The 27,261-nt window shown below is 43.9% G+C and overlaps 1 protein-coding gene across 7 annotated transcripts in view; it reads right to left on the reverse strand.

The window, feature by feature from the left end:
- Positions 1 to 5,033: 5,033 nt before the first annotated feature.
- Positions 5,034 to 27,261, reverse strand: part of CDC27 (cell division cycle 27) — a 36,114-nt gene continuing 13,886 nt past the window's right edge. The window contains exons 7-20 of one of the 7 annotated variants that reach the window (XM_076356536.1): positions 26,952 to 27,166; positions 26,172 to 26,286; positions 23,475 to 23,534; positions 22,563 to 22,678; positions 22,047 to 22,146; positions 21,089 to 21,296; positions 20,099 to 20,268; positions 18,592 to 18,744; positions 17,104 to 17,312; positions 16,327 to 16,444; positions 15,113 to 15,241; positions 13,297 to 13,371; positions 10,681 to 10,861; positions 5,034 to 7,908 (exon numbers count right to left, since the gene is read on the reverse strand). In XM_076356536.1, coding sequence (XP_076212651.1) covers positions 7,826 to 7,908; positions 10,681 to 10,861; positions 13,297 to 13,371; positions 15,113 to 15,241; positions 16,327 to 16,444; positions 17,104 to 17,312; positions 18,592 to 18,744; positions 20,099 to 20,268; positions 21,089 to 21,296; positions 22,047 to 22,146; positions 22,563 to 22,678; positions 23,475 to 23,534; positions 26,172 to 26,286; positions 26,952 to 27,166 — 1,932 coding nt within the window. In that variant the 3' untranslated portion in view covers positions 5,034 to 7,825. Of the gene's footprint in view, positions 7,909 to 9,200; positions 9,772 to 10,680; positions 10,862 to 13,296; positions 13,372 to 15,112; positions 15,242 to 16,326; positions 16,445 to 17,103; positions 17,313 to 18,591; positions 18,745 to 20,098; positions 20,272 to 21,088; positions 21,297 to 22,046; positions 22,147 to 22,562; positions 22,697 to 23,474; positions 23,535 to 26,171; positions 26,287 to 26,951; positions 27,167 to 27,261 lie in introns of those variants that run through there. The other 6 variants (XM_076356535.1, XM_076356541.1, XM_076356540.1 and 3 more) reach the window with 6 other exon arrangements.

Consider the following 27,261-nt stretch of genomic DNA (forward strand, 5'->3'; position numbering starts at 1 on the left):
CGGGCCGGGGGCGTGGGGGGCCGGGGGCTGCCACCCCCGGATCCTTCTAGAAGCCCCCCGGGCCCGGCCTCGCTTCTCCGGGCTAAAATGGAGGCCCGGGGCGGGAGGCGGGGGGGGGGGGGTCCCCGCTCCGCACGGAGCCGGCCCGGCCCCCCCGGGCAGCGCGGCGGGGCGGAGCTCTCCCCGGCGCCCCGGGCCCTGCGGCCGCCCCCCCCACGGCGAGCCCCGGCCCCCAACTCGCCGGGCGGCCGCGGGAGGAGCCGCCCCCCCCTCCCCGGCCCCGCCGCGGCCCGGCCCGGCCCGGCCTCCGCAGCCAAGTTGCGGGACGGCGGCGGCGGGGGGGGGGGCCGCGCGACTTGGCCTGGCGCTGCCCGCGGGCGGGGGGGGGGAGTGACGGGCTGGGCTCCGCTCCGTGCCAGCCCGCCCCGCGCCCCCCCGCCGCGGCGCGGCCCGCCCGCCCCGGCGGCGGCCGCACCGCCGCCCCCCGCCCCCCCCCGAGCCGCCCCGCACCGGCAGCGCCTCGCCCCGCACCTACCTGCGCCGCTCAACCAGCCTTGAAGTGGGGACCTTCCGCCCTCCCCCGCCCCCATTGGCTGAGCGCGGGGCATGGGCCCGCCCCATTGGCCACCGACGCGTCAGTCAGCGCCGGAGGGGCGGGGCGGGCGGTGATTGATGCGGTGCCGCGGCTCGCCCCCTGCCCGGCACCCCCCGCACCCCGCACCCCGCCCCCCTCCCGCGCCCCCGGGACCCCCCGCCCGGCGCTCCCCCCCCCCGCCCCCCGCGCTGCCCCCCCGCAGGCCCGGCCCGGCCCGACCGGGAGGCCCCGGGCGCTGGGCCGCCTCCCGGGGCAGCCACGGGTCCGCCCGGGCCGCGGGACCGGCGGGCGGGGGGCGGCGGCGGTCTCGCCGCGGGGGCGGCCCGGGGGTGAGGAGGGGTGTCCGGCGGGCGACGGGGCACGACTGCCCCGCAGGTGGCACCGGATCGCGACCCGCGGGGGACGCGGGGCGTCCCGCGGGCCACAGGCCACTCATGACCCACGGGTGACACGGGGCTCAGGTCCCACAGGTATCGAGGCACACCTGCCACGCAGGTGACACCAGGCTCCTGTCCCACGGGTGACACCAGGCCCATATCCCACAGGTGACGCGGGGCCCGTGTCCCATATGTGACACTGGGCCTATGTCCCACAAGTGACAGGGGCTCCTGTCCCACGAGTGACGCCAGGCTCGTGTCCCATAGGTGACACGGGCTCCCATCCCATGGCTGACGGCGGGGTCCTGTCCCACAGTTGACACGGGCCCCTGCCCCACGGGTGACACCAGGGCTGCAGGAGGGCCAGCGTCGCTGCCCCGTGTCCCCCCGGCCATGGCTGTGCCTGGGCTGGCCCTGAGCTCCGCTGTGGCTCCCACGGGCGAGCCGACCGACGCGACCCAGCAGCAGCTCCCTCGGGTCCCTCGTGAGCCACACGCTGCCAAACTCGGGGTCGTCTCCATCGTCACCTTCTTCTCCCAGACAAGGAAAACCCTTCCACTGGCTTCTCCTTCTGCCTGCTCCCGTGGGGAGGCACGACGGCGGTGCTCTTCCTTCGGTTGCTTCCACTGTTGCTTTTTTTTTTTTTTTAATTGTCTTTTAGCTTTTATCCCAGTGACGGGCTGGGTTTAATTCGAAGAAAAGGCACGACTCCACGTCCCGCAGGCCGAGAACGAGACAAGCTCCTTCGCTTTTCGCTGATGGTCCTTCTGTGCGACGAGAGTCCCTGTTTCCCTTTGGGGCAGCGGAGCTGTGGAGAGGATGGTTGGGATGCTCCAAATACGTCAACGTCACAGACGAGATCCCGATCCTCAGTGTCCCGCTCCCCCCAGGAATCCCCGGGATGTTTTGTACCGTCATAAAATATCCCCGACATCTGAGCAAAGGTGAGTTCTGCCGGACGGATCAAAGGAGGGAATTCCCATTCCTGGGAATGGGAAGCCGAGCTGTGTTGGGTTTTCGCTGTGATTTCTTGCCCCTGCACCTCCCCGAGGTCCAGGTAGGTGCATCCACCGGATGATGCCGACGGAGGGAGAGACACCGCTACACCCAGAGGCTTTACACGGGATTAGCTGAACATTGGTAACTCATCCAGCGTGGGGAGGCAGGAGACTTCCTTCTCTGCCAGAGGATTACCGCGCACGCGTTACTAGATACAGGCAATCTTTTCCTCTTCAGCAGGTATTTTCAGTTTTAGGACCAAAATGAGTTTTTCGCCACCGCTTCTGGTGCAGGGAGGACGCAGGGGGAACTTCTGGCCCTACTCAACGTAGCGGCCAAACTCCTCTATATTTAAATTACAGTTCATAGACGCCCTACACAGAGCAGCCGCATTCACCGTCTCCCGTGCAGACACCGTCCTCTGCCTCTCCTATCCCAGGGAAGGTGGGTTTCCTATGGTGGTTGCAACCGGGCTGTTTTTCCTGGTTATCCGGGAAAATCCAGAATATGGCCGTATTCTGCGGGCGATTGCCAGCGCCGCAGCAGATTGCCGTCACCAAGTGCTTAAAAGCGGGTGCGGTAGATGTGCCGCTCACCCAGCACAATGGGTCTGAGAGAGAAACACCCACCAGAAAGTGCCTTTTCTAAAGAAAGGCGCGCACGAGAAACCAAAAGAGGCAGAAAGCAGCAAACCGATCCTCTTGTCTTCTTAAGCTCACTTTCCAAATGTCCCGACAGCAAAGAATTTCTGTTGTTCCGCACATATGTGGATATGAACTGCTGGATTTTGGAACAGGAGGAGATTTTTAACCAATAAAAAATGTCTGAATGTAAAGGTCGTCAGAAAGGAACTTATGGCTCCTTTCTGGACATGGTTTTCTGGGGTATTTTTGATGGAATTGACCTTGGAAAGTGTTTTTTTCTGATCTGGGGGGCATTTCTGATAATTCCCTTATTGGTACCATCAGGATATTTGAAATCCTTCCCATCCTTTAAGGCCAAATAAAATAGTGTGGGCCAGGAGAGCAGGTCCCAGATGAGAACGGGTCGGAGCATCACACGAGGGGGGGGGCAGGACCCCCAACCTCCGATGGATGGACCAGAAATGCAGCCAGAGCCATGGACGAGACGTATGGGCACCAGCAGACACAGAAGCCATCGGTGTCCGTGTTCACCTGTGCCGCGAGGCTGCAGAGGCATAGGGGGTGGCCCTGCTGAGCACCGCTCCTGCTGAGGCGCTGAGAAACCCAGAAAAGCCCCAAATCGGCCCAATCCCAGGTGAACGTGGCAGTTGGCTCTGGAGAGGGGATGGTCACCCAGCCCAGGTCCCACACACGTCACCCTGCCGTGCTCGCTCCCCCGTTTCTCATCAGTCTCACATCTCTTGCAGCTGCCACAGCGGCTCCTCAGTCTCCTTCACCCTCATCTGTCCCGTTTCCACCTCCACGGGCTGTTCAGGGTCCGGCGTTCCCGGTCCGTGGCTTTGCTCCATGACTCTGCCCAGCTGGACGTGAGGACACAGAGGCTGGAGAGGCGTTTGCTGTCCGGGTCTGGTGCTGCGATCCCGGGGAAGGGACCAGGTCCCCTCCTGTCCCTGCTTACCCGGCTGCCCGCCGCCGTGGGATTTCAACGTGAGGAACATCTCCCCGGGTTTATATAGCAGCTGGACCCAAACCAACTGACAAATCAGGTGCTCCACAAATACCGATTTGAAAAGCAGACAGGCAAAAGCAGCAGAGGAAGTCTTATTCTCTGTGTTAATATAATTTTAAACCCCACGCCTCCGAGGATCAGGAATACAGGGCTTCCTGCCTTAGAAACCCTGTTCTTCTGCTCCATTTAAAAAAAATGAACCAGCGCCTGTTCCCGGACCGGGTCGTGCTCAAATAAAGTGACTAACTTTGACAGAGGGACAGAAAATTGGGAGATGATGCAGCAGCAAAGTTACTGATGAACAACAGAATGGAGTGCGATGTACTAGTAACAAGCTGTGGGTGTTCGTAAAGACCAGGTGCCAAAAATATTTCCGGGCTGGAAATCCTGAGGTACTATCAACTCCCAGCGTTCGCTGCATTGCTGCGATTCGGACACAGAACGAAGTATTGCAGCTTACAAGTCACCTCTCATTAATGCTTTGCCTTTCTCTGGAGACATCTAAAGCTCAGCCCACCTCTAACAAAGCTTCGTTTCACCGCTAGGAAGCGTACAGCCTAAATCACCCGTATTCGAGCCGAGACAGAGAAACTGCAACCGAGACACAGGAAGAATAACTCGGCTCTCGCTGCCGTGCGAAAAGCAGGGCGGGAAGTGGGCTACAGAGCAGAGAACGTAACTACGGGACTGCATTTGTACGCACAATCATAGAAGTCCAGGATTAAAAGAAACATGGGGGGAAAAAAAAGGGGGGGAGGCAACTAGGTGTAGGAAAGGGTTAAGCTCAGCGTCACTTTTACAGCCAAACTTGGCTCTCAAAAAAATTACTGGATTAGGCGAATATAGTGGACAAAAATGAGCACTAAAAGCTTTAATCCAAGATGACTGTATACGCAGCAAGAGGAATTCCTACACAGCCGTGACTCTCAGCCTTCCTGGCAAGCTTTTCCTCCAGGTCTGAAAGTATAGCGAGGTCCGCAATCGTTTCTCTCCTGAGCCGACAACAGTTGCAGCCACAAACAACGTTAGGAGCTGCTATGGAAGGCGGAATAAAAAACAGGAAAAAAAAAGTCTGCTCCGTACCTGGGAGCTTGCTGAATCTCCTGTCGAGCTGACGATGGAACGGAAACGTTTTTGGAGACCTCACCGCACGCCCCTAACGTCGGGTGTAACACCCCACACCTCACCCCCCAAAAAAATCCAGCCCAGGAAGATACACTGGCAGCCCGCTCCGCTGGAAGCCTGCGGCAGATTCACAGGCGACACCAGGCTCACCAGCTACCGCAGGAGAGAAAACAGCCCCCACGTCCCCCGGGGTCGGTCCTTAAACCTCTCTCCAGCTCCGCTGCACTCGCCCACCTCCTGAAGGATGAATTCCAACGCTGACCCAGAGGACCTGGGGATAAGCCTGCTTTTAAAAGTAGTTTATTTGGATTTTCCACATCCTTTAATGAATCGCAAATATATTAACAGAAAAGACTTTTTTTTTTTTCCCCCCCTAAGACTGTACAATTTTTGAAATAAAAAGTCAGGAAAAGCAAAAAAAAAAAAAAAAAAAAAAGGGAAAAAGACAAATTACATTGTTTCAATGCAAATAGTACACACCACACCCACACTTTGCATTTTCCCATAGTTTTGTTGTAAGAAAATGACAGTTCCCCAATTCTTTTCAGTGAACGCACTTGCTCTAACCTGGCTGCCAGAGTGCCTTCATGCTCGCCGTCCTTCTCCCTGCCCCTCTTCAAAGAGAGCAAAAGTTTAGTGATTAAATATTAGTTTTGTGTATCTATTCAGAAGGTAAAATAGCAGCATGGTCTAAACTTTACTTGAGATTATTGGCAAAAAAAGAAAAAAAAAAAAATCACTTTAAGGTATGATGTACATATAAAGCAAGGGACAGTTCTAAGTATTAAATCTTCCAGGTAGCACGAATATCCTTTTAACATCCCGGCTGAATGAAGAGCTCTTTCCAGGGTGTGGAAAATTCTACTACGATTGTTCGCAATTTTTAGGGAACAGAAGGGAAAAAGCCACCGAACTTCCCAGATCTCTGGTCCCCATTTAAACAGCAGCGTTTGTTACGGGAAAGTCTTGAGAGCAGCACCTGCTTACTCCCGCTTTTTGCTTAGAAAAATATGTCGGGAACCAAACGGAAGCCAATTAACACGTTAATCGGTGGCGTTCAGACAAGTGCTGCCTCCAGACCTGACGCTGAGGCGCCGCGTAGGAACTCCTCCTTGCGAGGGACGCACTGGGAAGCTGCAAGCGCACCCCGCGGCCGGATGGGAAAACCCCACGCCAGGACAGACACGGGTAACTCGAGCACCGCGCGCGAACTCTGCCGTAGATGCAGATCAGCTCTCGGGAAATTTGAACCCCGTGTCTTCCTCGGGGAGGACTCATCAGGAAAGGGAATCACCCCAGAATATCTATCGCCACAAAAAGCGGTGCAAGATTCAGCACGCTCAAGCCAGCTGAAACGTGTCGTGATCTTCCAGTCAATTCATCAACCTTCCAGACACAAGCTGATCAGAAGTAGATGGCAGAGGCACAAAGCTCCTTTAATATATTATCATCGTTCGGATTTTAGAAATTCCTTTTCACGTTATTAGGGGAGTTTAAGCCTATTTTTCACTGCTTATCCTCCTACTTCAAAAAAAAAAAAATAATCAGAGAATTATATTTTCGCTCAGCACTTGAGGATTATTTTCCAAATGACAAAGGTGTCCATGTGGCTCATGACCAGAGAGGAGCTGTGACAGAAGACATGCCTAGTGTAAGACAAGGACAGAATTTAAAAAAACTGAAGTTCTAAAGGTAACTAAAAGACCCCTAAAAACCAATACACTAAAAAAAAAAAAAAAAAGGAACATTAAGACTGATCACAACAAATATGTTGCTATGAAATTTATATCATTCCCAATTTATTCTGCATAAATTGCTCTTTAAAACTGCTTATATCATACACTTTCTTTGTCATCGCTGCATAAAGGGCACCAATTGTTGCTGCAGAATGCTACAGAGCAAGATCATTTTGGACTCGATAACGTGGCGTAGCTTTCCTCTCACAGGAGCAGCCTCTGCAGAAGAGGAAAGTTCCTAGTGTGAGAATCTAACAAACAGCTAAAAAAAAAAAAAGGGGGGGGACAGATAATTGCACATTTTTGCATCCTGCTTGGACCACGCTTTACAAGACAGTTTTAAAAGTGATACTAATCTTAGACAATTATTTGATGTGTTTGACTAAGGTTCTGATCGCATTAAGGCTTCCACGGTCTTCCCAGTCTAGCTGCTTAGAAACACGCAGTCACTCTGGATTAAGAGTTTGATGTTTTCACATTACAGTTCTACGTACGTTTCTCTCTTGATTTTGCCCTTTATTAATTTTTATTCTTCAGAGGGGAAGAACAAGTCAAGGGGTATGTGTAAAATGAAGCAAGGTGGTGTTGACTTGTTTCTTTGAAGTACAAGGTAAACACTGACCTTTCAGAAACTAGGCGAATAAATTAATTCTTGGTTAGAACATGAAAGCATTTCATGAAAGCTTTGATTCTGCAATGTGATTCTCCTGCTACATTTCCACTCCTGCAAGTTTGCACTCTGAAGTAGGGACACTGGATATTTTACGTAGTCTGACACGCTCCCAGTTCTGAGCACGTGCGTTGTGTTTGTTCACTGGAGACGCTGCAGCTTTAAGGTCGTTTACATTCCCTGGCATTTAAGTTACACTACAATATGCAAAAGTCTTTAACAGCCTGCGTTTGTCAACACTGTCCTCGAAGAACTTGGAAATGAAGTTCAGCACTCTGCTTACCAAGAAAGAACCAAACTAAGACACATTTCTGGAAAAAGAACAAGACACTGCTTCATTAGTACTATCCCCACATCTACTGGCTTCGTTACAGCAAACCACAAGTCTTTCTTCCATGATATTTTTCCAGCAAAGGGGAGTCCAAAACCAGCATTTCCTCCTCAGTCACTTTCATAAATGCATAAGAGCCAACTAGTCAGACTCAGTAGCAGCTGAATATTGCACTGCCATTAACTCTGTGTACAGTTTAAGTCTGAGTGGTGTACTCATGGTGTCAGTGGAGAATAATGACAATGCTGGCTCAGTGATGTGAAGACCCAGGATGCGAAGGAAGGGGAGAACACAACAGTACCAGTCACACACTCAAGCTCAGATACTGGCTTTTGGAGGTTAAAATTCATCACTTTCAACTGCGTGGAGCTGTGTGTCGTCTGCATCCGTCATGCTGCTCTCTTGGGATTCATCTGTGCCAACTTGAAAGAAAAAGAAACACAGAGTAGTCATAGAATCATAGAATCATTAAGGTTGGAAGAGACCTCTAAGATCATCGAGTCCAACCATCGACCCAACACCCCCATGCCCACTAAACCATGTCCCTCAGCGCCTCATCTACACGTCTTTTAAATACCTCCAGGGATGGGGACTCAACCACTTCCCTGGGCAGCCTCTTCCAATGTTTCACCACTCTTTCAGTAAAGAAATTTTTCCTCATATCCAATCTAAACCTCCCCTGGCACAACTTGAGGCCGTTTCCTCTCGTCCTATCGCCAGTTACTTGGGAGAAGAGACCGACCCCCATCTCGCTACAACCTCCTTTCAGGGAGTTGTAGAGAGCGATGAGGTCTCCCCTCAGCCTCCTTTTCTCCAGGCTGAACAACCCCAGTTCCCTCAGCCGCTCCTCATCAGACTTGTGCTCCAGACCCCTCACCAGCCTCGTTGCCCTTCTCTGGACACGGTAGTCAAACACTACCGGGCTGCTTCACTACAAAGATTCCCCCACAACCAACTCTAGCACGTCAAAAGCACAGCAGCAAGGGGTTTGGGCTTCCCCTCAAAATGCTTTAAAGCCATCTGGCTTTTCCCTTTTTCCTCCTAATACACTGACCCCGCCAGCTTAATGAAGTCTAAACAAACGTATTTAGAAAGGAATTAACACGAAGTACGTATTAACGAAACATGCTGCCTTAGCCATCTTCTGCTAGGAATCTGAAATCTCCGACACCTTGTTAGGCAGGGGTTGGCATGGAGGGTTCCAAAACTGCCTTAGGAGCAATTTAACCTTCCCACTCCTTCAAAACACACCAGCTGCCTGAAACGCTCACATTAGTTACCCACTGCATTAGCGTATTGTGACCACTCAACGTGCAATCAAATAACATTCAATTAGTAGTGTTAGGCAGCCTCTATTTGCTCCCTGCTTCCATGGCAAAGAATAAGATATGCGGTAAGAGAAATCCTTTGAGTAAATGCATACAGACGTTTCTGATGCTGAAGAATGGCTCTGCTCACTCAGCTCAGATGATGGCTGGCCTAGAGCTTCCAGGAAAACTAGATTCCTGCCGCTATTTGAATAAAGACAGCGTGCCGTGCACAGCATACGAGATAAATGTGTACGTACTGAGAGGCCACCCTTAAATATTTAACTTCTATACTCGTTAAAATTAGAACGAAGGTAAATATCTAATGATGGTTGTTCTTCACACACACAGGAATGACTTGAGTCTGCTTCCCATAGTATAATTTCGCATATTAATTGTAAATTCCCAAATACCCAAGTTGTTTCATGTGGAGAAACACAGATGCCTTTTATTGCTTTAATGCAAACACTTTACAGGTTTCTGTACAATGGACACAGCCAGCCCCATGCTAGGCAATTTAATGCACAACAAAATGGCTTACACTAGCCCCTATATTAAAAACAATTCCCCCCCCCCAGTACTACCTTAGCTTACTCCAGCTTGTCTCACATATCCCAAAAGATTTATTCAGCTGAGACTGTGAAACTCTTCTACAACTTATCTGCGCAGGCAGGGAACCTGAATTGCTTACACACAGCCTAACACTGTTTTATTTTGTTTACATTTATTGGACAGATTAAGTTATTGGGTTTTTTCATTTTTGGGTTGGGTGGGTTTTTTTTTTTTTTGGTTGGTTGGTTTTGGGGTTTTTGTGTGTGTGGTGGCGTGGTTTGGGTTTTTTTTTTGTTTTTTTTTGAGGTGTGAGGGTTTTCTTTTTGTACTGCTTAGGTGTCGCTCAGCAGTTGAAGTTCTCTGTCTCCATCTTCTGGTCAGAAACACGTTCAGCCCGCAGTGAGCCAGTGTTCTAAGTCAGCCCAACTACAACAGCGGGGAGAGAAAAAACTCTTGCTACTTCAGGAAGTGCAGTACAGGATAAATTTCCAGTATTAAAAAGCACAGTGTACACAGGGTCAATGAAAATCAACGTGATAGACAGTAGGAAAGCGTGACAGCTTTTTCAGTTGAAGATTTAGAATTGCAGAACATAGCATACATCTATTAATAAGAATCCAAAACCTGCTCTATTTTCTTCTTTGGAGGAAAAGAATTAAATTGCTTATTAGTATTTATTTTCTATCACTATTTCAGTCTGCATCAGAGGTCAACATTTATGACCACCCGTGCTTCACAGAGCTACCCATGCTTCATGGAATTTAAGCTTGTAATAAAAATTTAGAGAGAAGAGAAACCCAGGGCCATTCCCTTTTGTGGATTATTCCCAGGTAGTGTAACAGGAGTGTTTTATTTTCTCTTGATTCAAATGAAACCGCTTCCATGACTTTCGTCAAAAGCTACCTTTTATGTTTAGCAGACCAAGTATTTTTACCCAACATCCAGATTGTTTAACTTTTGACAAAGCCTCTACAGACAATTTCAGTTGCCATTCAGTTACCCTGAAATGATTTGATGCTTCTGTGAGGGAAGATTTGCGGCTCTGGGAACATCTTGCTCTCCTAGGATACTATTAGTCAACCATGGTTTGTATGAATTTACAGTAGTCATTACCTCTGTCCTACTCCATATACACATTCTAAAGAAATGTCACAATCCTTTATTTCATGCTTACGGTAGGAAGCACGAATGAATTCTTCTGAATGAAGAGCCTCTGGAGTTCTTACTTGCCGAGCAGCGAGGTTGAGCAGTATGTTTCACTTATTAAGCCTGGGATTCTTCCTACCACCTAAGTGGAAATACCTCCTTGAATGACAAAGGGTTGGAAATACAAACCTGATTCATAGGGGTAACATTCACTGATTTGCTCTTCTTGAGTTATTGGTTCCTCATCATCTGGAAGGTAACGTTTGTCAATGGCCTCTTTAATCTGGTTATTGGCTCCTTTGGGATCTAAGTCCATTGCCCATGAGAAATTCATCAGGGCCAAATGCGTTTGACCCAGTTTTTTATAAACCTAAAATAAAAGCATAAAAGGCTACATTTACATGAAGTTGCTACTTGAAGGTTTGGGCAACAAACATACCAAGCCACAGTTAACTGATATTTTATGAAAAGCAACAGAGGGTAGATATAAAAGATTTATTATACGAGTCCCAAGGGAAACGTGGGAAATATGTGTAGAAAGAGTGAGCAAGTGTTTCTATTTAAGACTCCAAAGAAATTAAATTAAACTAGCAGCTGACAGATTCAAAAACATAAGAAGGTGGATCTTCAGATATAAATTTAAGCTTTGGAGCTCTGCAGCAGGGTGGTGTAAAAGCTATTAGTGTACACGTTTTGTTTTGTCTTACCCCCTCACCACTCTTTCAATTTCCTGAGTCTCTGTAACCCCAAATCTACTTGCGGCTCAGGAGAAGTTGTCCAAAGTCTCAGAATTCTAATGGCAGAGGCCCAGAGAACATGTGGGGAAGTATCACCACATGCACTCGTTAGTCTTACACTCTTCCCTACAGCTCTCATATTGAGGACTAGCAAAGGCGGGATACATGGTTCGACAGATTTTTGACCTGACCCAGCACGGCCGTTCTTACATTGTGGCATTTTAACTATCATTGGCAGGTGGAGAAAATAACGGGACATTAAGTGACTCCTAGCTTGTCCTGCTAAACTGAACAGAAACATTTTCAAGACAACGCTGCATTGCAGAATCCAGCCCATATTTTACCTTCTTTGTCACTGTAACTTGCACTGAAGCTCTCCTTATCATTAAGGACAGATGAGCAAGTAATTTATCTGCGTTAAGCATTTAAACAGTGAAAGTACTTAAGTTTGGCAAGACATGGCAACTCTAATGTCAATTCAGAGGTCCAGCTACTCCTGTGTCCTGGTTTCAGCTGGGATAGAGTTAATTTTTTTCCTAGTAGCTGGTACAGTGCTGTGTTTTGGATTTAGCATGAGAATAACGTTGATAACACACCGATGTTTCAGTTGTTGCTAAGCGGTGCTTGCACAGTCAAGGCCTCTTCAGCTTCTCATGCCCTGCCAGCGAGGAGCTGGGAGGGGGCACAGCCAGGACAGTCGACCCAAACTGGCCAAAGGGACATTCCATACCATATGACACACGCTCAGTACATAAGCTGGGGGGAGGTGGCCACGGGGCGGTGACCGCTGCTCGGGGACTGGCTGGGCATCGGTCAGCGGGTGGCGAGCAATTGCATTGTGCATCACTTGCTTTGTATATTCTTTTATCAGTAGTAGTAGTATTATTTTCCCTTCCTTTTCTGTCCTATTAAAGTGTCTTTATCTCAACCCACAAATTTTACTTCCCACCCCCCCCCCCCGATTCTCTCCCCCATCCCACTGGGGGGAGGGGGAGAGTGAGCAAACGGCTGTGTGGTGTTCAGCTGCCTGCCGGGTTAAACCACAACATCCTGGACAAATACCAGTCAACAAATTTCAGCGTAAATCCTTTTACTTCTCTCCAGTTTAAAAAAAAAAATCTTGACGATTAAGAGTTATCCAGTACTGTGCTAGAGGCAAGTTTGTCTTGTTGCTTCCTAGTGAACAGACGCCCCACAGAAGATGAAAGTTGCAGAACTTATTTAAAGCACATTAGCAGAGAAGATGGTGAGGAAGGAGGATTTCTGTTACCAGATTACCTTCTCCGGCCTTAAACACAAAGGAGGTGGGAAGGTAAACACAGCTGACAAACTAGTAGTATCTTTTCCTGTGCTAGCCTACTCTATTAGTCTCATTAAAGACTCTTCTTACTTTCAAACTGATAACCTTCTACAACTCTCTTGGGGAGGCTGTCAGCTGAAAAGGACATCGAGGCTATTGATGGAGACTTCGGAATATTCTACAATTACTCCTTGTTCAGCATTTCTGATACAACACATCAGAATGTGCATCAACATTTTAATAGCTACACGCGCAAATAACCAACACTGCTGACTGATGGATGGACTATCCCTCAAAATTTTAAGGATTTCCACTGATCACATCATCGCTATCGTATTGGATCAAGTCGTGATTCAATAGAGTTTCATTTTCAGGGAAAGATATATGGCTGTGTGCATAGCCACTGTATCTCTTTTCAGTGAAGTATCTTTATCAGGATCAATTTCTTGCTTTTTTAAATTACCTATCTTCCAAGTTGACAGCGGTGAAATCAAAGCAGGCAAATAACAACACTGGCTTGCATTATTTTTTTCTTGGTTTGTTTTAAAGAGAGCTGAAGGCTGCTCCAGTAATAACCATCTTTCGCATTTAAAAGCTGATACATAATAAAGCTGTGAGCAGTAAGCCTTATTTAAAGCTTTGGGAATTTTTAGAATACTGCTCCAAATGGAAGCAACTTAGCGACAGGCATCAAATCTTCTCATTAGGCATTCATTTCTGCAACAAAGGAAGCCAAAGAACTTATGATCACAGTTAAGTTTTACCTACCTTTCCTATTAAAAAGTAAACAAGAGACTCTTTGGGAACAATCTGTTTCAGTTCTTCAAGTTCTTGTAAAGCAGACTGAAAAGGAAGAAAAAAGAGCTTAGTAAGTGCAAGCTAGCAGTCTGCAGCCAGTTATATCACTAAACTGTGACTTACCACTAATGTGGAAAAAAAAAATCCTGGCATTTACATACAGTATATTCCATCAAGAACAATAGTGCAATTTCATGAGAAGCATCTAAAATTCCTTTTACCTTAGTTTCTCATTTAAAGATTGTAGCATATTATAGCCCCGTTATTACAGAAATAGAGCAAGTTTATCGGGCTTTGGTCTCCTGCAGCACATCTAACAACTCCGATATCAGACGCCCCCGTTGCCCCCAACAAGGCATAGGGTAGAAGCCAAGAAGCTGACAGTGTATTTACAGTGGGCACTTCCTTTAGTATGCTGAGCTTCTGAAAAAGTAAGGATATTGATGTATTTTCTGCTGGATGTACTGCTCTCAAGCCTATGCTTTTGAAAGGTTCTGGTTTTAGATATGTATCTGTGGACTTTTACAAATGATGATTGTGTTTCTATTAGGCATTTCAAGTCCAAAATATTTAGTGAAACTTCTACTTTAAACTAATCGTTGACACTGGAGCAATTTATTCTGCTGTGACAGTAATCTGGCATTATTAAGAAATTCTACCTAAAAATATTTAGTCTGCAGTTAGAAGTAAACATTGTTTTTAGTTATAAAAAGTTCCATTCAACCCTCTAAAAAACTTATTCATGTGAAGACAATTTCAAGTTAGGGCTTACTACATTTATTTACCAAATAGCCAAATTTATCACACTATCAAAATTCTCTTAGTACTGATGCTAAAAACCAAAACATTTCATTAGGTTTTATGTAGTTTATGTGACCAGCCTAACTTTAGTCTTACAAGTCTCAGCCCGATAAAGAAAAGAGTCCAAATGTTTTATTTCCTAAAACAACACTTCACCATGGTCAACAGTTCCTTCACTAGCGCAGGCGCAATAAGATAGCGGACTATTATTTTTTTTCCCCTCTTGTATGTATCCTCTGCCTTTAAATTTTAAAAACAATCTACAAACGGGCACTTCATTAAGTCTTTAATCTTAATATATTTTATATTTAATTGGTTCAGTTATGAATTTAAAAAAAAAGTTTTAAGTAAAGTTTTCCCTTTACACGTGCACACACATTTCTGAAGCAAGGTTTCAAAAGCCAGACTGCGGCTTGTCTTCTGTGGCCAAATAAACAGGCCAGAGGACAACAGTACCGTAAGGAGACTGTGGGAACATCTTCACTCATTCTAAACAGGGTACAGGTCAACAGGGGATCAGACCAAAATTGCTTAGCTTCTTATTTTTCACTCGATAACACAGCCTTTGAAATAGCTGGTTCTTGTTGCTGTAATTGGTTATGAGGCAGTTTGCTGAGCCTTTTTTTAGTAGTTTTGTATAAACTCATAATACAGCCACAAGTCGGTGACAGCTGCAATAGTTTCCCCTTCTTTCCTTTCTTTTTCCAGGGTCAGACTAAATTAATAATTAAAAAAGCATCACCTGTTGGCCCCAGATTTTATAACAATAAAAAAAAATTTAACATCGTTTCCTTGGCGAAGGTGGCGCTTGTCAAAGCAAGTGCTTCATGTTAGCCTCTACAAGACAGGCCAATGTCCAGGCTCTTCCTGCAAGCCCTGATGCTACCCAGCGTTAATCTGTAAACATTTAGCTTCCAGTGCATCCCCATTCCTAGCTACAGCAATTTAAAGATAACTTAAGGTGTCCACATGTACCAAATCTTACCTTGTATTTTTCATTTGCAAATAATACAGAAGCTCTATGGAATTTGCATAGTGGGTTCTTGGGGTCAATGTTAATAGCTTTGTTTAAAGTATCCAAAGCCTTTTCAGATTTTTTCAGTGCATGCTGGACCTGTAACAGAAAGAGAGAACAATTTTAGAAGGGCAAATAACAGCTCATCTGCCAGACAAGGACAAATCCATTTGACTACATTTACTTACAATCTGTTCCTTTAAAAAAAAATACTTGTCCAATTCTAGACCAAGTCTTAACAAGCTTTCTTACAGGAAGAAAACTTCACCTCGCCTCATCTCCACCTCAAAACGTTCTCCCCACCCAATGGCTTACAGAAATCATTTAACCTTTGGCCAGGAGCGAACTCAATGCCTTTGCCTTTCTCTGTATGTAAGTGAGAAGCAGCCACTATCCCTGTAGAACGTGACACAGCTTCGCTGCCACATAGAAGGCAAATGAATGCCAGCAGGTAGCCATCCATCACACTTACACAGCCTTAAGTCACCATCACGAATATCCGAGAACTGCTTCCCAACTTTGTAAGCAAGCATTCGCTAGAGTGAGGCTACTGTTTTCTATGGACTGCAGCAGCAGATGGATAAGTGACCAACTTTTCAAATGGCCCTGTAAATTTAATTGAACAGACGGTGGCTGAAGTAGTTGCCTGCTACTTAAACTTCACTTGGCATAAAGTGGCCTAAGTTGTCACATCTACAAGTGACTGGAATGAGGGCAATGCGGACATACATTCAGGACAAAAATATTGCACTCTGAAAGGCGAGACGGGTGCCTTAGCATTTTATAGAACTGGAAGTGCTGGTCCAAGTGTATGCAATAGCAGTTAAAAACCACTTAATTTCTTATGTATTAACTATAAAAAAAACACTATAAATACTCTGTTCAGATTAATATCTGCACACAGTCTTGATTTTCATGTCACCCCTATTTTGGCTGACTCACAAACATGAACTGATAGTATAATTTCATTACTGGCTAAAAGTAGTTTGGAGAGAAGAGGGTTTCTTTTCTGACACATTAATCCTGTGGTTATTCATTCATATGGCACTTAAGATCCTCCAATAGGTACTCTGAACTTGTTGGGCTTTTTTGCCGAAAACGTTCAGAATGACTTTTCTACTGCAAACAAAGTACAGAAGCAGAGTAAAACACAACAGGGGTAGCGTTAAGTGCAATCTACTTACTACTCCAATGTGACACAGTAAGACTGAGCTCTGAGGATTGATATCAAGTGCTTTCTGGAAATGCATTTCTGCCAGACTGAATTTTTCCTGTTTGTAATAAATCATTCCCAACCCATACCTGCAAGCAGAAAAACAATTCTGTTAAGTAAGACTGTATTCTAATCAAACTAATCTTTGTCAGTGAATATGACCTGGCAGAAATGGTCCATGGACTTGCCAACCCCACCCAGGGTGGGGAAAAAGCTACGTCTAAAATTATCTTGGGTTTTTTTGCTCAATTGGGTAGTTTGAAGAATTTATATTGATACACAGGAAGATTGGCTGAACAGCTGCAAAGTAAGAAGCATACAAAAGTTTCTCAAGACTAAGTGACTTACACTAGCAGATCTAACTTTTACTGCTTTATTTATTTTTTCCACAGAAAAAGCTGTAAAAACCTGACTGTATCCTAAGGTATAAAGGGGCAGATCTCTCATCCTCCAACTGCAATTGAAAAACAAATCAACTACATGCATGAGGAGTGCTGCAAAGAACAAAATAGCTGGGGTAATACAGCCAAGACGATCTGTGGAAACCAAAAAAGCTCCCATTTTTTGCCCTCCTTGTGGAAGTAACTGTTTAATAAACAGATGAGGCCCACATCTTCTGCAGAAATAGCTTTGCTCTCTTAGAGAGAAGAGTGGTAGGGAAACAATAGCAGTGGCAGCATCCAGAAGATATTTCTCCAAAAGGAGTTCTGTATCACGTGCAATAGGAGGGGGATGAAGCAAAACTTACCATGCATTATAGTGTCTAGGGTTGACTCTGATTGCATTTCTAAAACAAGCTAGTGCTTTGTCTAGTTCTTCTGTTAACACAAATTCATGCCCCAACAGGGTGTAGGCATAAGCATAGTTTGGATCAACTTGAATGGCTCTCTGGAAGAACTTGATTGCAATGTCATGCTCTCGTTGCAAGCTGAAACAGTTTCCTGCAGCACACCATGCCTAGTAAAAACAGCATTGCAAAGTTAGCACGCTTTTTACAACTCAGAGTGACTAAGTTTGAGCTGAACAGATTTTTCCATACTGATTTACATGATTATGTAACTTCCTCCCAGATTAAAAAATAATAAAACAATAACAATAAAAGTTAGTTAAGTCTCATTCCCGAGAGGCAGATAGGCCTAAATACACCTTACAGCTAGACAAGCTGAAATACAGAAATCGGGAATCTAAGGACACCCAACAAGTTTGTGCCAATTAGATACTTTGATGACTAATGACTAAAGCTTTTGAAGCTGTTGAAAAGGCTAGAAATAAAACATCTTAGATATTTAAGAATAATGAAGGGGGAGACGGTACATTCACTTTCACTCTTCAGTTCCCTCCAACTGACAAATCTGGAAATCTGCAGAGCAACAATTTTAGCAGCAACCTCCTCTTTCCCTCCTGCTCAGCAACCAGCATTGAGATTGTAAAGCATCACAGCCCAGGGTCCCTCGCTTTCCCAAATTTTTTAGCATCGCTGCCAAATCGCGTAACTGTTCTCCACTCCTCGTATTAGAATCAGCATTTTCTTCTCTCCAGATTATCTTACCAGAACTACCAACTGCTTAATTGGTTTTGATTTTTCCACTGTTAGACAAGCTAACAAGACAACATGAGCAGGATTCTCTCCTCCTCCAACAACAAAAAATCCCAATGCAATCTACAGTTTTCTCAACTCTGTTAAGAACACATTTATAAACACGTACATGTATTACTTTTACTGTGGCACCCATTAAAAGATGCCTGGCTTTTTGCCTATCATGGCTTTACATTACCATACATTGCAGTTTTATGGACTTTGGCATAAAAATGTGCAACATTATGTCTGAAAATAAATTCTAGAGCAGATATGTTTTAAGTGCCAGTGAATTAACTACAGCAATTAAAAGGTGGTACAGGAAAAAGATATTCCTTATCTGTGCATACTGGCAGCAGTAGGAGTGACTGACTAACCCATGATCTTCCTGGATGAGTGGTGCCAATGCAAATTTAAATAACCATTAACAGATAAAAGGTTTCAACCTGTTCCATGTAAGCTGATATTCTAATTCTAAGAAGCCATTTCAGGCATCATCAGTTCAACAGACAATCCCGCCAACTCCCTCTCCAGTTTTGCCATGCAGTTCTCACAGGAGAATACACTTGAACTAGATTAGCGCTCAGAGCTTTGTCCCGAATCATTGATTTTGCCACATACAGCTACCCTCTTCTCATTCAAGACCACAGCATTTTATACCTCCGGTGAGTTTTTATCCATGTCCGTCAAATCCTTTGAAAGAACTGAAAGAGCAACATCTTTCTGCAGATGCCACAGCGTAGTCGAGTAGATCTCCATGCCTTCTACTCTGTAGTTTTCAATCCTCCTTACTTCTGAAAATATTCTCTCAGCCTAAGAACAGAAATTAAAACTTAAAACAAAATTCCACCCATCAAGGCAGAGCATATAGGTCAAGGTTAGAAGCCTCGTATGTCCAGACTGAGCATCCTCTTTGCTTTGTAAGTGTACTACGCAGAGCTACAAGTCCTGTAACTTCTCCTTCAAGCGAAAGAAGCGACTATACCCCAATATAGTTACGCCAGCAGAAATGCAGCCAGCCCTCCCTACTGCTGACTCAGATTACATTACTGTTTCTATCACAGCGCACAGGCAAAGCAAAAAAAGTTACCCACAAAAATCAGAAAGAGCATAGCATACTTTTATAGGCCAGTTATGATTATTAGCCATTCTAACAGGTGACAGGTATTGCATTCATACCGATTGCTACACCCCTCCAGACCTTGTGCATAATAATTACAAGGCAAAAGGCAACATGACAATCACTGCAGCAAACACGGCTGACGCAGGGATGGGGGCGTGCATAAGCATGTGACAACACATGTATGTGCTTTACTTTCATTTGAGACAGCTATGCTTCTTATCAACAGCTGACTAATGAAGTCTTTCTGATGTAGATATCTATTCATAAACTTAAGTTCCAGGTTACAACACTCAAAGCAGCAACAAGGGAAGAAGCCTAGCTTTAGGAAGCCATTAGGGCCTGTAGCCTCGGTTTTCAAAATAAACTATTGAGAAGAACAACGTGGTCCATCTCTGATCAGACCATGTGTACAGTTTAAAAACTGCTTCTGAAACCCTCTGCATTTGTCTCCTGCACACAAACTGTCAAAAAGTGTTTCAAAAACTGAGGAAATGGGCACATCAGCTATCAGGACAACAGTGACAAGGAGAGTTAACTGCTGGATTACCCTTAACTGCTCACTTCTGTTTCTGAAGCAGTTTGACATCACCTCAGCTGTGCCAATGCTGTCATTTCTGAGGCTGCAAAGGAAACTAGGTGATCACATTGATGTGATCTGCATTAACTCAAAAGGGCGAGAGAAGTTTTTGGCTTTAGAACTCAAATTGTTTCAGTGATCTGATTTACAACATTGCAGTACAAACAACTACATCAGCACAGCTGTGGGTGAAGACAGGGAGAGGCAAGGAGGAGATCCCAATGGTTGGATGCAAGAGGAAATAACATTAGAAGAAGTCTAAACTGTAACTCAGCCTATTCAGGAAAGCTCAACGACTACTGATGCAGATTCAAAGATCTAAATCCATGCCAGGTATAACTTATGTTTATACAATTATCTCATCAACTGTAAACTTCCCATAGCTTTTGCAGGAAGCCTGCAGGTTTTGTGCAAAGCTATGCAAAACAAAAGTGAAAAGATTAAGAACTAACCCACACAGCTCCTACCTGCATATATTCTGCAAGTTCGAAGTAAGCTCTCCCAATTTGGCACAGCACCCAGCCAGTGTTGTAGTGGTGGGATGGTAAATGGCTTAAAATATTTATCGCTTCTTTGCAGTTGTATGAACACAAGGCTAAATAACCTTTCCCCATGTCACGAAGAAGGCTCATCAAACCTTCTAGGAGAAAAATACAATAAATAAAAGTGGAAAAAAAAGACAGCTGAGACTTATTTACTTGAAACTGCTAATCCCATAAGCTCTTCACTGTGGCAGGCACTGCTCCTGAATTCGCCTATGAATCTTTCAGGAGTTCCCAAACACAGGCTTATACACTCTTAACTTAAGCATAATATTCTAAACATCAACCTTTGTAACGGAAGTCAGATAGTAATGACTTCTTAAGCCAGCAACAGAATACTCGGGAACAGAGAAACTCTGAAGTTCAGGGCAACTGGCATTTTGCATTTACAGCAGCTATTCAAACATTTTGTTAGGTCTGAACACAGTTTCCACATGTCTGGTATCCATGGATACATCATCTTGCTGCCTGGAAACATTGAGCCAAAAAGAGAGGAATTCAGCAGTTTGTCTAGGATTTTCTGACAATCCGTATAAAGACTTGTTTTTAAACAAATGGGAAATATGAAGGGAGAACAGACTACATAAACCCAATTTTGAGGGAAGATGACTGCGTTATTCATAGCTCCTTTGAATCAGTTTCCGAGTTGCCTGAAAATATTTTAATAAGGATCAGAGCTTGCAAGATATATCTGCTTACAACTAGCCACTTTTAATACTTCTTCACATGTTCTTTGTAAGTTAACTAGAAGATAGTGAATTCCATTAGTTTGTATAATTATACAAAGGTGATAGCTGCAGGCTAGCTGAAACAAGAAAGAAGCAAACACTGGAGCAACATTTTTTTTCATTCAACCTTAAAACATAGGTATACAAAAGTTTTACTCTACTGCAGTCCAATAGCGTTCAAACAGACCTGCTGCTGCCTTCTGTAGCGTAAAAGCCTGGATCTGTGGCGCAACAGTGGAAATTTTCCCTTCTGAAATGATGGAAGAGTCCAGTTTAGTAATTTCCAAACTGTCATTTAAGTTTGGTTGAGTTATTCCTCCCTTATTTGTTTTACTTTTTGTTTTTCTGTTTGGAATCTTGGGTGGAAACTTCATTTTTAATTTTTTGCTATTTTCCTGCAAGTAAGAAGAGTAAGAGTTACATATATGTCTTTTAAATTCAGATAACTAAACTTGAAAGTGAATTGTGTAAAGTTACGTTTATGCCTCTTTGCAGCCTTAACAATGAGGCACTTTAGATGAGGCACTTAGGGACATGGTTTAGTGGGTGGTGGGTGGTGGTGTTGGGTCGATGGCTGGACTCGATCTTAAGAGGTCTTTTTCAACCTCAATGATTCTATGCTCAGCCATTTGACTTTTAAACTTAAGTATACAGACACTTAGTAACTTCACTGAATGTTTAGTAGTTCATTTTTAAACAAACATTCACATCGCCTAACTACAGTGCACTTCGGTGTTCTGCTCCATTGTTTGAAGAACAGAAAACCAGTATGAAAATAACTTTGTTTTGGCCAAAAAAAGTATTTGTTCAAGATGAATTCTTCAATACATCTGAACAACCCAACCTCTTTATCAAATGGGTTGACAGCTAGCAGCACCACTGCATTTGTCAACCCAGCGTGTATCTTTGCTTTTGTTCATGATACTCTTCCTCCTACTATTTTAGTTGAGCACTCAAGAGTTTAAAAAAAGGACACATTACGGCATCATGACATGTTTTGTACAGCCAGATATTTTGTAAATTCTGCTCATTATAGAACCTGTTCTTAAGCTGCTAGAATTGCTATGCACACGGGGAAATTATTAGTCAGCGCAGTGGTATGGGTAAGAAACCTAAAAGTTTGCAAAGCGCATGAAGTTTGTTACCTTTGTCGTAGAGCTATCACTAGTAAACAGGCGAGAGCTTCTTCGAGGCAGTGCGTTTGGTGGAGCAGCAATTGTTGGGCTCAATACCTGAGGTGTTGTACTGAAAACAAACGACACATTAAAAACTAAAGTTCTTCACTCCATTTTTAATAAAAATGGCTTTTATCTTTGTTTTAAACAAAAATACTCAAGTACTATAGCACAGATATTCCCATTTCAAGGGATGAAAAAAAAAGAAATCTACCTGTTGCATGTTAAGAACACGAGCAGAATTTCCTTCCAGCTACTTTTTCATTTATTGATGAAGTGATCTAACTGCAAAGGAGACCAACCACCATGCACGAGCTTCCTACTTATCCACTGAAGTTGTTTTACCTCACAAAAATTACACTTCTTCCTCATCCAAAGAGGAATTCTGCAGGAACACCCATACAGGTTGGGCAAATAAAGCGCCAAATTCCCCTCAAGAAAGGAGATGCAAAAGGTAATACCAAGATGATTTCCCCTCCCCCCTACCTTGTCTGTGGGCCAGAGCTCTGTGTTTGTGCAACAAGAATTGGAGTGACTTCCCGGCTATTTCCACTCTGTGAGAAGACAGATTTTGTTCCAGCTTGGCTTATCCTGCTGACAGTCTGCATAACACAAAGTTTCTACAGGTTTGTTATTACGTCACTAAGAAGTCCCAATCTCTGCTATATCAAACCAAATTCCATTCTGCCTATCAAACACTGCACAAAGGAGGATAAATATAGATTCTTTCAATAAAGGGCGAGGGTCCCCCTCCAAGGAGCACCCATCAAAAGCATTTCTCTTTCTACCTGTTAAAATGCCAATAACACCGAGTTTAGCACATTATTTGAAAGATATAAAATCTCCATCTAGCGGCAAGAAACTATGTTGTTTGTGCAAGAATAAAAGGGAATGAAAAGATGTCATATTTAAAGTTCCTTCTCCACAGAAAGTTGTACAAAAAAGAAAAATCAACCACAGAAAGAGAAAGATTTTTGAATTATATTACAATCACATCCAGAAGCCATTCACCATTAACACCTCATTGAGGTGCTCACTGTACAACATCTGAGCCTGCTGCTCCCCTGTTTAGCGTACCTGTTCATAGCATAAATCAGCATTTCACAAATTAAATCATTACTGCATGAGCCTTTGGAGCAGATAGAGAAATAAACTGCTCATCAAAAAGGGACCTGCATTATGCAGCATAGAAAGTTAATAGACAGATACCTACGGTCAAGTTAACGGGGAGCAGCAAGTTACTGCATGTCAGTTGAGCAACGCTTTGTGTGCACATGCACATTTTTTGTACCTTTTATGTGCTCGTAACCTGTGGCAAATAATATGACCTAGCACCAAAACATTGTCTTATACTTTCACACATCTTCAGAGAGCGAAAATGTGCACTTTGATGCCTACCCTGGAACAGCTGAGGTGTGGGAACTTAGAGCTGCGGTAACTTGACTGTGAATCTGAGACCTAAGGAACAAGTTCAGATAGAAATTCATTGTCTGACGCGTAGACTTTCTATAAAGGATTCAAAACAGGTCCTCCCCTCCCTGCCTTTTAAAGAAAGCTTAAGCCCTACCTTTCCGCCCACTCCAGGGACACTAACATTCAACTCTGTGGTGGCTGTTTGGAAGAGGTGCTCTTTAAGACACCAGAAATCGGCAAGCAGGATCAATGACAGCACAAGCAACACCAGTTTATGCATTATCTGACTTCTAATGTTTTGTCCTTCCCTTCATCAGTTTCTTTGTTATCAGAGGACAGTTTAGGTGGCCAGCAAGCATACTTGCCCACTGGATCTATCCTAATGTTTCATTCATTTACGTAAGTGTTTCCTAGGAAACTGCCTCCGTTAAGTCATGCACATTCTAGCCACAGCTACACTAAACCTTTTCTAAGTTGGTAATTTGAAGAGCAGAAGTGAAACTGGCCAAGTAATTATTTGCATTGGACAAAGCATGCATCAGAATTCTAAGCTGTTTATTAAATGTATTAAATACTTGTGTTTAGGTAGTAGCACAGAATGCATCTGGGCAGAAAGCATATGCACGGATTAGCAAAATTTACACCTGGTGCTGTTGTGCCATACCTAGCAAAGCAACAAAGAAGCAGCAACTATGACTTGATTCCCCAAAGGTTTTAAGCTCTCATGTAGTACACACGTGAGATTAAATGCAGATGAGTGCTACACTGAAGAGCTGTACTTTCCTAACTATTTCAGTTTCAGACTCACAACAATTTACCTTCCTACATACGCACAATCCACCACAAGCCAGTGTTTTCAACCGTACTGTGGAAAACTGGTTGGTCCTGAGCAGCTACAGGATGGGAATTGGATCAGCCATATGAAGCATACTTCTAGCAGACTGTTTTAGCACAGTCCAGCCCCAACAGAACAAAGGCCAAAAAAAAAAAAAGGCAGGACTAAAAGAACCGATAGAAAGTGTTGCAGTAGTAAGATATGTAGAGACAGGATACCATAATGGCTTGTGCAGTGAGATTCCAGAGTTCCCAGTGACAGGCTTCGGAAGACCATCCAAAGGGGGGGGGGGAAGTTATCTGCTTACTGGCTTTTATTCTTTTAAGTATTGGGCCAATGACAGAAGACAAATGCAGTTTTTAACAGCTCCCAAATGTCACTTGCAGAATGGCACAGCAAGCTGAGCACCTCCTGATTTGTCCAGAGCATCAAATGGGGAAATTCAAGTTCTACTTTTTGAGGAATTCAATGCTATTACTTGCACTGAGCTTTTACTTTAAAGAGTTGGCCACCTATAAAATACTATACCACCCTTCATGCAACTTCTAGATTTACTAGAAATACAGGGCAAAGTCTTCAGGTTTTTTTGTTTTCAGAGAGGAACAAATGGTTTTTCAACTGTCACCAACATTCCACCTCTCATTTATCACTATGGCAACTATGGCAGTTTCTTACAGAATAAAAAAAGACAATTTTTAGTTTCCTGTACACGTGACTTAGCCGAGTGAAACAGCACCCTTCTATCAGTCAGCCCTCCACAGACCACCAGCAGTATTTTGATTACTCTGGTCTCTAAACTAGAATTCAAGAACTGCTTGCAAGAAAGCTTGAGCTCACTTGAGGCTTCCAGGATTATTTGAAGTCATCCCTGAAAATACATTAATTTAAAAAAAAAAAACTTAAAGTGAAAACTCCAAGTTTGGACTGCCTTCAGACTCCACCTTGCACACTGAAAAGTTATGAATCCTTCGTTGTTTAGAATCAGTGTTTGTACGTTCCTCTCTGATGGCAGGTGGATAGAAGATACAGCACCTTCCTCAGGCTGCCTCTAGCAACACCAGCTAGGCAGTCTGCACATGCCTGTGCGTTCCAGGTGGGGAAAAAAGGGCTTGTTTGAATTAGAAATAAAAGGCTATTGCTCATCATTATAAAAGTTGAAAAAACAAAAATCTGTTTTGCTAGCCGAAGGAAGTGACACAATAAGCTGAAAATATTTACAACACAGACGTCTTTACTTGAGATATGGTGCATTTTTTTTTCTTGCTGTCCCATTTGCATAGCTGAAAATAAGATTTTCAAAATAAAAAAAAATATTGAGGCTTTAGAAACAGTTGTTTCATGTAACAGTTAAAATCAAATTCATTGTAGCATAGTCTAACACTTCAGAAAAGTCTAAAAGGCTGTCAGGGAAATACCTGACCAGTTGTAGTCAAATTAAAAATAAACTGCTCCCTGCACCCCCAACCTCACTAGCCTATAAATATACATAAGGTGGTGAACAACATTTTATCTTGCTGCATTAAAGAATTGTTAGTAAGAGTGTGTGTGGGGGGGTTGTTTGGGGTTTTTGTTTTTACACACACTTTGTAGACAAATTTTACATAAATTTAATTCTCACTTAATTAACCCAAAGCATTTCCACAACTAGAGGAGGCTGCAATCAGTTCCACGCTCAAACTGTTTTTCAAAAGAAATTTTGTAAACAGTGGATAAGTTGGGTTCCCCTCACTGTCAGCACAATTCAGCTCACATGCAATGTTTTTTTATCTGCATTATGGATTCTTCTTTAAAGTACACTGCAATGTCAAATTCATAGAACAGCAATCACATTCTAGAATGCAAGATACCTTCTTTGAAGGTGCTCCTGTGGATGGCACATCAATTACAGAAGAAGAGTTTGTGTAGTTTTGTAAATATGACCCATCTCCAGGGCTTGGGGTTTCTAGTGGCAAGATTCCAAAGCTGAGAACAAAATGAAGAGGAAGGGTCAATGTCAATATTAGACCATGAGAGCTGGCCTGATTGTGTGGTTAAAACAGGGACCCAGACGATCAGCTTTATTTCAGAACTACTTCATTGATTTATGTTAACCCTCTAATATCTCACTATCCTCAACTATAAAAAAAAAAAAACCACGTTAGAGAATATTCTTGTTCCTGAAATTGAAAAATACAGACCTTTCTTTGCCTGCCTGCATAAACATAGACACAGACCATCCAAGTATTAATGGCTTGTAACATAACACTGTTTAAATAAGATGGCATATAGGACAGATCATGTATTTACATGCTTTTTAGAAGAGAGCTATTCTTCAAGGAACACTCTTAAGAGCTTATTTCAGAGCAGAAACATATTCCTTTAGAGATTTTTCCAGTGTGAACATTGCAATAAGCAATATACTGAATCAAGAGTTCCTCTCTTTAATAAAAACCACCAACTGCTTGTTTAAAAAAAAAAAACACAGAAGAGCTGAACACTAGGATCAAGAGCAGTTACTGAAGTTGTTTAGCTTTTGCAACATTATTTATAATACACTATCAACATGCCTGTTCCAGTTTGCTGTTTCAAATCACAAACATTATCAACAGCACAGCTGTAGACAGAAATTGTCTCTCTCAAGGACTTACCTTGGAGTTAGCGGGCTCAAAGCTGCAGGTCCCCCCAGTAAACTTCGCCCAGTTTTTGGTTTATTTTGAGCCTGTTTAGACAATATGGCAGTTCCTGACCCAAGGGGGACAGCATCTGGTGAAATTACAGCCGAGTCAATGTAAGACATTGAAGAATCAGTGTTCAAGGAGGAGTATTTTGAATTGGAGGATTCTAGGTTGATTCTGTTCAACTCCTGAAAAATGGAAGGCAGCTGTTAGATAGCTGTTAGTTTCTAATTAGCATTTTTCAGTTAAGCGGGAAAGACTGCTTTAAATACAATGATTTTAG

This window comes from Aptenodytes patagonicus, chromosome 20 (assembly GCF_965638725.1).
Source record: "Aptenodytes patagonicus chromosome 20, bAptPat1.pri.cur, whole genome shotgun sequence".
Taxonomy (NCBI): domain Eukaryota; kingdom Metazoa; phylum Chordata; class Aves; order Sphenisciformes; family Spheniscidae; genus Aptenodytes; species Aptenodytes patagonicus.